Consider the following 9,006-nt stretch of genomic DNA (forward strand, 5'->3'; position numbering starts at 1 on the left):
AGGGGGGTTGGAGCTTGATGATCTTTGAGGTCCCTTCCAACCCTGGCCATTCTATGATTCTGTGACTGGCCAGCCAACTGCAATACTTCATTGTATGACAGATGCATGCTGGTACACTGTGAGTCCCAACCATGACTGATTTAGGAGAAAAAGGTTGTCAGTTCCTGCCTAACCATATATTGAAACATCCCTGTGCTTGGAAATGTCTCTAACAGGGTGGGGTTTTTGTTTATTTTTTAGGTATCCTGTGGAAATCTTTTAGAGTGTTCTTGTGTAAATTAACCTGGATTGCGATAGTAATCTTATTCCAAGCTTCCAAAAGTCTTCACTTAATTCCTTGAAAACCAAAGCTCCATTTTTTGCATGCAAAAGCCCTGTCGCATTTTATCTTTTAAAAACTGGATTTGCAGACAAGTTGCTGCCCCAAATCCTGTGCTGCTTACAGTTCATGAAGGCAGAGATGCTGCGTGTACATGTGGGCATTACTTCACTTAATAAAAATTCTCATGCTCTGTTGACTCCAGCTGAACTGTGATAAATGTCAGTGAGGTTCAGACAGTATTGTTTTTTCTGAGGTACTGAGACAGTGATAGAACAGCTGCACTGCCTCTAGCTGTGGTCAGTGGCAAAAACTCAGTGAAAAAAGACGGTGTGTATAGTGTCAACCTTTACCAGCAATGAGCAGTGTGTGGTTTAGGTGATTACAGTAGTTACAGCTGGATGTTTGTGTTTTTACAGCTGAATTAATGCCTTCCTTCATTTATTATCACTGCTATTATTAGAAACTGTGTATATTTTTGCTTTCCATAGCATCCTGCAGCACATTGTCTTCATTTTACCTGTTAGTACCAAAGAGTTTGTTGATACTGAAGGCTGTTCCTGAATAGTTCTCTGTATGGATGCTTTTAATTTAAAATAAAATTCCAATTTTTCTGAAATACTCGTTACACTTTAAGCTTATCCTCTACTCAATACTGGGTAAGCTTTCAAATATATGTAAAACTGACCTTTAGAATAAAAGTTCTTCTTTTTCTTTTAAGCTCTCTGATCCATCTGACTTACCGAAGAACGCTTTCAGAATTTTTTCTATGCTTGTAGACTTCTTATGCACTGAACACATTGATTATGCATTAGAAACAGGCCTTGCTGGTGAGTATAATATTTTTTGAACACTTCATCTCACTGGCCTTTTTGTGCAGATCATCTTTACAGATCTTTTGCTGTGTCTCATTGATTGGTCTTGTTCAAAATGTATCAGTTAAGTGAAACCTATGAGAAGTATTCTATACAGGGCATCACGGTAAATTTATCCAACTCTAAGCATGTGATTTTTAGCACTCATGGAAAAATCTGCATATTTGAGATATCATGTTAATTAAAGAACTGTGTATCGTTGTTATATTAATGAAACCTTCTTTCCTTTAGGCATTCCCTCTTCTGATTCAAAGAACGCAAATCTTTATTTCTTGGATGTTGTCCACCAGGCCAATACTATTTTCCATTTGTTTGACAAACAGTTCAATGATCATCTGATGCCATTAATCAGGTACTTTTATTTTGATCAGTGTTTCTATTGTGAACGTTAATTTTTTGGTGAACAGAGCAGGTTTGTATTCTTTATTTTCATCTCTGTTAAGAAGAGTTTATTCTTGGAGTGGTTCAGCTTGATGCTGCAGGAAGATGAAATACTGTGATGGGAGAGGAGGAAGGGAAGTTGTACTTGGACAACCAGAAGGAGACAGGGAGCTTTTAGGGTATTGATAGAAGAAGAGGAGTTGCTTTGCAAAGATCTTGCTGCTGCATTGCACTGGGCTAGTGTGGTTTTATGGCTGATTGGTGGAGTCTCTGCAGGGGAAGAAGCTGGCCATGCCGTGGAGCAACATGTGAATTGCATGGAATGTGCATGGAATCAATGTGCTGCTGGTTGGATGTGCTCAAGGTAGAACACACTGATGTGTTATAAATCAGTGTGCAGGTGCTGCCGGTCAGTGCTCCACAATTCTGCTCAAGGTCACGTGGCTATTAATTTGGTGATCTGAAGCCAGCCTACTCCACCTAAATTCATCCTTTTTGATGGAACAGGAATTCTTCACACATCCCTGATTTAAGAAGCCGTCCCAGCAAACAGATTTGTTTTGGTATTCTAACCCTTTCTCACATAACTCTTCATGCTGTTGCAGTTCGTCTCCTAAGTTATCTGAATGCCTTCAGAAGAAAAAGGACATCATAGAACAAATGGAAGTGAAGCTGGATATGGGCATTGATCGGCAAGTAGAGATTTAAACTTTGTTAAGCACCAATTCTTTTAAAACTCCTTTGTGATTTATTATTTGGTTCCCTTTTCAGGATTAAATATTTCTGAACGCAAAGTTTTCTTTTTTTTTTTTAACATTACTCTGTGCAGGAAACTTAGACTTTGTTTGTATGGACAGTCATATTTATGTGGCAGTTTTCTGACCCTACATAATCTGCAAAGATGTTAGTAAATCTGTTATGTTGAAAGTACAGTCATTCAGCTTTACCTTATTGTCTCATGTTACTTTTTTTTTCCCCCATTTAAAGGAATGATGATTGAAATAGGTTAAAGACTTGCAGAATTTCCATAAAGAAAAAAGTTTGACAAAAATAGGTTAGATGACGTGTGTGAATCTGTGCTATGGATTACACCTAGTCATAGAAGTCTGCATAGACCTGGAATGATTCTGGTTCTGACATCAACTTGCTTTGAGATTGTTTTATTTAATCTTTTTTTCCATTTCTTCTAATAATACTGAATAGCCATAACATTTGTAAACAAAAATCATGCAGTGATGGAAATAAACCTTCCTGTAGGATATGAAAGCTACTCTGGAACTCACTGAAGTTTATGTAAGAGTCATTCCACACTGGAAAGGGTTGAGAACAGCACTATATAGAAAAGTAGGCATTGCATTTATGTCCTACAGGGTGATTTCTGTGGGGACAAGGAAGAGATTGGATGCATTTCCAGAGAGCTCTACAAGTTATTTCTTAAAGGCATTTTCTGCAGGTGCAAAAAGAATGGTTGGAGGTGGAATATGTGTATGTAACAATTGAGATTTTAGCTATTCCTGCTGGAAGTTGATGATAAAGGCTTAGATGCAAAGCCTGAAATACTTGAACCACAGCAACCATACGCTTAGCTCTAGACAGGCATGGGTCAGTTGTCAGCATTAGAATAGTTTTAACTGTTTGTGTCAAGTAAATAATTTCTTAAAAGTGGCAATAAGGCTTAGGAGAACAAGTCTGTGTTGGAAAACAGTGTGTTCAAAGGCTTGTGGATGGACTCTTCGTAAGCATTGGCACTTTTACACCTAAAGGAGAGCTTAGTTTTCAGATGAGTGTTACAAGTAAGATGTGAGCTCTTGCTTACATGCTGCTTTGTGGTACCACTGCTGCTAAGAAGTGGTTGCCTTGCTGAAGGGAATGATCTAGTTTTAAAAACAAAGCAATTTCTAATTCTGAAATTGCTAATGCAAGTAATTTCTAGAGTTAAAGCCATCAACACTGTGCAATCTGAATGAGTCCTACAGGAGCTTCTGGAATGGTATTCACAATAATTGTCTGCCTCTATAGAAGTGATTTACTAGTCAGCCAAAAGTAGCTCTAATGGTTTTCTGTCAGTTTGTATTCTGTGTAAACAGTCTCTTGGGAGTATTTATTGAAAACAGAAATGGAGGAGAGTGTAAATTTTTTTTTCTTTTTAATTTGATTGCACATAGATTGTTGAATGAAATGCAAATTTGAGTTTCTGTGCATAGAAAAGGAGTTTTAAAGGATCCATTTATTACATTTATGGACATAAACATTCTTCTCCTGCCCTTCCTTTTTTTTTGTTTCATTTTACAAGTGTTTTCTGATGCTTGCTGCTGAATAATACACAGTGTGATCTAATTCTACTAACTAAGCATTTGGAACTCTTCCTTTGGCTGTCCCATTCCCGCAGCAATGAAGAATGTTATCCAGTTCCTCTGAAGAGCTGGGATTGGTGACTTCCCACTTAATGTGTCCCTTTGAAAACCAACTGGCCAGCATGTTTGCTTGTTTTTTCCCCTACTTCTGTTTTTCTGAATGACTTTCTTAAAATCAAGCTTGTCTTCTTTAGAGAACTGCACCGTAACTTCAGTGCCTTGTTTCTTATGTTTGCTTTTGGTACATATTCTATAGATTAAATGGTAAGGGGTGAGGTTTTTTTTTTCCTCGTTGTTTTATGCTGCATACTTTTATACAGAACCACTTTACTATATATAAATACAAAATCAAGGAAATGAGAACGTTCCCTTCAGAACTCTAAGTGTTCTTTGTAACTTTAAAGGACTTTGAATTGTATGATTGGACAGATGAAGCACATCTTGGCTGCAGAGCAGAAAAAGACAGATTTTAAACCAGAAGATGAAAACAACGTTTTGATTCAATATACTAATGTAAGTAAATTAAGTTCCAACTCATCAGTATAGCTTGAAATGCACTTGAGTGATATCAAACACGAGACAGAGTTTAACAAATATATGTTTGACAACGTGCATTTGGTTGATTTACTTAGCCATTGGATGAAGCAACTGCAAACTCTACTGAGGACTGCTTTTCCAAGCTGGAGAGGACGTTAGAATTTTGTACTTGGTGTCAGACAAAAATCTGACATTAGGTGCTGTACAAGCTGTCACAATTCTTTCCCATCCCAAGAGGCCCAGATTTAAACCCAAGTTTTTAACTGATAATTGGTTGAAACTATCAGTTTCAGGAAATTTATCAGATACTCTCTAGTTGCTGGGTGCTTTTTCCCCTTAGGATCAGAAGAAATCAGCGTGGGTATGGCAAGACCACTTTTTTTTACTGCAGAATGTTCTCTTCATATTTTATGGCCTGGAGGATGGAATTTAAACTTCAGGGCTGGGTTGCATTAGGCTGTTATTAGGGAGCAATATAGAGAGAAGTAGAGAACGAACAGCTGTTAATGGGAGGAGTATATCTGAATACGTGAAGCCGAGTGAGAATGGGAAGAGTGCAGCAGTAGGTTGTAGAGGTTGGTAGTGTGTGGGAAGAGTGAAGATGGCTGTTAAATTGGGTTTACAGCTACTGCTGACAGGGTTTGAACCATCTTGATTATCCCCCCTGGGTTAATTGTTGCTTAAATTAAAAGTGCAGACTAAACTGAACTGAAATAAAGTATAATGTGGTGGAATGTTGTCTCGTATCCTTCCTTTTTATGTATACTTATGTCTCTGTGGCAGATGAAAACCTGTTGGAATTATTAATTGGGAGGTAACAGATGATGTCACACTGTAGGAATTTTAAAGAACTTATTAATGTTCAGCTTATGATGCAGAAGGCACTCTATGAGAACAGGTTTCTTGATATTTTTTTTTAATTATTTTTATTTTTTTATTTATTTCCTAAGGCTTGTGTTAAAGTCTGCAGCTATGTTAGAAAGCAGGTGGAAAAGATTAGGAAATCTATGGATGGTAAGAACGTGGACACAGTTTTGATGGAACTTGGAGTTCGTTTCCATCGACTCATCTACGAACACCTGCAGCAATATTCCTACAGCTGCATGGGTGGCATGTTGGCTATTTGTGATGTGGCTGAGTACAGAAAGTGTGCCAAAGACTTCAAGGTAAGTTATGTGTATGTTGGTGATGTACAGCCATATTGATTGCTTAGATAATATTTTATTTGACCATTTCTTCTGAGAAGTTTTTAAAAGTAATCTTGTTTGATTATCAGCACTTCATGTGCTGATGTTGTATGTTCTGTTAACTGTACTAGTAGTGTTTTATCACATTCTAAAGAGCAGTCTGCTGATAGCATTTTGTTGCTTGCAGGCTATATGTATATATTGAGGAAGTGTTCAGTGTTTATGATGCACTGTATTCTAGATATAATTTTGTATGGAAGTAAAAACTAAGATTTGGTTTCTGGCCAAGACCTGTGGTTCTCTTGCTCCAAGTACTTTGTTTTTTCCCAATGACTATTGCCAAAATTTGGAGAAAGTCAAGACAAGGAGACTTGTTTTTCTAAGTCTCATCTAATCATATTTAGTTAGAGATTAAGTTTACTGAAATTTGGTATTATTATTTTTTTTTAATTTTACATGTGTTAGTATCAATGAGTCTTTCCTGGAATACTCTTAAAACAAAAACAAATAAAAAACATCCTTCCCTTAGTTTTCTCAATGATGTCTTAGGGCTTTGAGTTGAGGAAAGAAATCAGTTCTAGCCTTCAGTTTGTGTCTTTGTAAGCAGTTCAATACACTTCTAAGTTGCAATGTAGTTTGGTATTTAACATGAGATATGCATACAGTGGGAAATAGCAAGCTATCTTAGTTACTTTGTAATTGGTGTTTTTTTTGCTTTTATTCCATGTGCCTATATATATCTATACACAGAATGACTGAAATGTATTTTCTATAGAAATAGTATTTTGAGAATCTGGGTGTTGTAAGCAGTTTTTTACTCTTAATACTTCTCTCTTTCTTTTTTTCTTTTTTTAACCACAGATTGCTCTGGTGTTGCAGCTGTTTGATACTTTGCATGCACTTTGCAATCTTCTGGTTGTAGCCCCGGATAACTTAAAGCAAGTTTGCTCAGGTGAACAACTTGCTAATCTGGACAAGAACATCCTTCACTCCTTTGTTCAGCTACGTGTTGATTATAGGTCTGCACGTCTTGCTCGTCACTTCAGCTGAGAGCACAGGAGGAAATGTACCTATGGGCAGGCCTCAGAAAGCACGGGGAATGTTTTCTTACCAAACCACAGCTGTAACTTTTGTGGAATAATGACTGTTCAGAATAAAACAGCCATATTTAGACGTGACAATGTAGAACGCTAGCAAGTGAAAATCTGAATGATACGTAAGCTAAAGTTCTCCCAGTGATGAATTTTAGCACAACTGCTTGCTACTGATTTTTTAAAATTGGATGTGTTGGTGTGGGAAAGCAAGTGGTACGTGGGGAAGTATCTTAGTCTTCAGTATTGAATCATCAGATACCATTTGTTAGAGTTGAACTACAGAGCATAGCGTAGGTAATGGATTACATAGAATAGACCAGTGTAACAACATTCTTCATCAATTTTAATGACTTAGACTTCAGCACAGCTAATCATAATCAAATTATCTTTGATTGGTGTTTCTAAGTCATTTCTTTCATTTAAAACGTTATCCTGCTCAATGTAATTTCTTGCTCTAATTAATTAGTTGGGAATTTCTTTGAGATATAGAAGTAAAAGGAACAGTATCCCACAAAGATGTAATTTATTCATTGTGTAGCATTCTAAACATAACTAATGTGGTGGAAAGATTTATTTTTTTTAATTCTTCGGTTTTGGGTTGTTTTTGTTGGTTGTTTTTTTTTCACCTAACAGTCAAGGGCCCACTAAAAAATATTGGCATTGTATGACCTGGCATTCTTGTTTCTCTCTGCTTGATATTGGAACACCGAATTTGAATAGATGCTCCTGAAGTAAGTGCAGCTGCCTTGTCTGGGCTTTGTTACTACAAGGTGAAGGTGCCAGTGGTTGGATTAATACAACTTTTTCCTGTCTCTCATTTTATATATAAATAAATTCAGATTCTAACAAGTGAAAGGATAAAAATGTAGCCCAAGTGTTCATTTATCTACAGGAGGAATGGACTGCAGCTCTAGCAAAATCCAAAAGGTGAAATGGACTGTGCTGATGATAATTGATCCTTGGTGCCTGAGCAATATGAAATGTTGAAGTGTGCAAAAGTTTCTCTTCCACTGCTCGTAATTTTAATATTGGAGACAGACTGCTTCTGCATCAGTTCTACTGCAGCATTTATTCAAGGTGCTTCTGAGATGGACCACATTGTGTGCAAAGAGAGAATTGAAGCACTGGTGGTTTTGAAACATCTAGGGTAACTTTTCCTCAAGCAGTTGAAAATTGTTGTAAATAGACCTTTGTTCAGAACAGACTCATGGAAAACAGGTTGGAACTGCTGTGGACTGTCTTCAATCTGACTCGCATCATCTCCAAACAGATCATCTGTAACACTTTTATTTCTACTGTGGGCTCAGCGTGCATTATGAAAACCTTTCTCTCCCATCTTCAGAGCAGCAATTCTATAGATTTGCTTTAAGGGTTGGTCAAATAAAATTATTTTCATTAATGGTTTCCCAGGTGTAGTCAGTATTGACAGATTCATGTGGAACTTTTCTTGGTTAGTTGAGGTTCTTCTGCTTCATTTTCCATTTAGCAGAGCACTCTATCAGTAAACAAGAGCGTGGATGCCAGACTTTCTCAAAGTGTTCTGGGAGCCTGGCTGCTTTGTTGAGCTGCAGAGCTCTATTCCTTGGCCATGGCAAAGCCACAAAGAGTTTGGGATGCTGGAGGAGGCCCATGCTTGTACTGCTGCCATTTTTTTTTTTTCCTAAAGCTCTGATGTGAATTCAGATGATACCTCTATGTTACCTCTGTAACTGAAAGCCAACGATTTTAAGGCTGTGGTTTTATTAACCAATACAAAATCTTTCTACAAAAAAAAAAAAGTGTCAATTTGTAATAAAAAACTTCAGAACAGTGAACATCACTTTGAGATCACAGAAGTGCTTCAGAATTTGTTGTATGGTTGGTTTGACTTATTTTAAGGTTGTATGAAATGTGTATTTACCATATTTCTTGCTTTATTAGCTGTGTTTCCCATGAATGTGCTCAGTGCAATATTTCATTATGCCTGTTAACAGGAGGCAGCAAAAAGTAGGTGAATATTAGAACATACATATGTAAACTCTTCCTCAATAAAAAGAATTTCCTCCAGATAACTTTCTTCATTTCATTTCCACATTCTTCTACCTTCTTTGTGCTCAGTCATAAAAACAAATAAAACCCATTCAATAAGAAAAATAGGGGGGAAAAATAATTGCTGATCAAATTAATCACTAATGTGGGCTTTCCTCTTCCCCTTTTCTTGACAAATCTCCCCATGCAAGTACTGAAGGAGTTTTCTGTATGTTGTCAGTAAGTTTGCTT

General features: G+C 37.0%; 1 protein-coding gene across 1 annotated transcript in view; it reads left to right on the forward strand.

Moving 5' to 3' along the window:
- The window catches only part of EXOC5 (exocyst complex component 5), a 30,024-nt gene extending 21,229 nt beyond the window's left edge, over positions 1 to 8,795 (forward strand). The window contains exons 15-20 of the mRNA XM_019616146.1: positions 1,041 to 1,149; positions 1,426 to 1,546; positions 2,181 to 2,267; positions 4,334 to 4,442; positions 5,417 to 5,632; positions 6,515 to 8,795. Coding sequence (XP_019471691.1) covers positions 1,041 to 1,149; positions 1,426 to 1,546; positions 2,181 to 2,267; positions 4,334 to 4,442; positions 5,417 to 5,632; positions 6,515 to 6,703 — 831 coding nt within the window. The 3' untranslated portion in view covers positions 6,704 to 8,795. The remainder of the gene's footprint in view (positions 1 to 1,040; positions 1,150 to 1,425; positions 1,547 to 2,180; positions 2,268 to 4,333; positions 4,443 to 5,416; positions 5,633 to 6,514) is intronic.
- Positions 8,796 to 9,006: the final 211 nt, after the last annotated feature.

The sequence above is a fragment of the Meleagris gallopavo genome, chromosome 5, assembly GCF_000146605.3.
Source record: "Meleagris gallopavo isolate NT-WF06-2002-E0010 breed Aviagen turkey brand Nicholas breeding stock chromosome 5, Turkey_5.1, whole genome shotgun sequence".
NCBI lineage: Eukaryota > Metazoa > Chordata > Aves > Galliformes > Phasianidae > Meleagris > Meleagris gallopavo.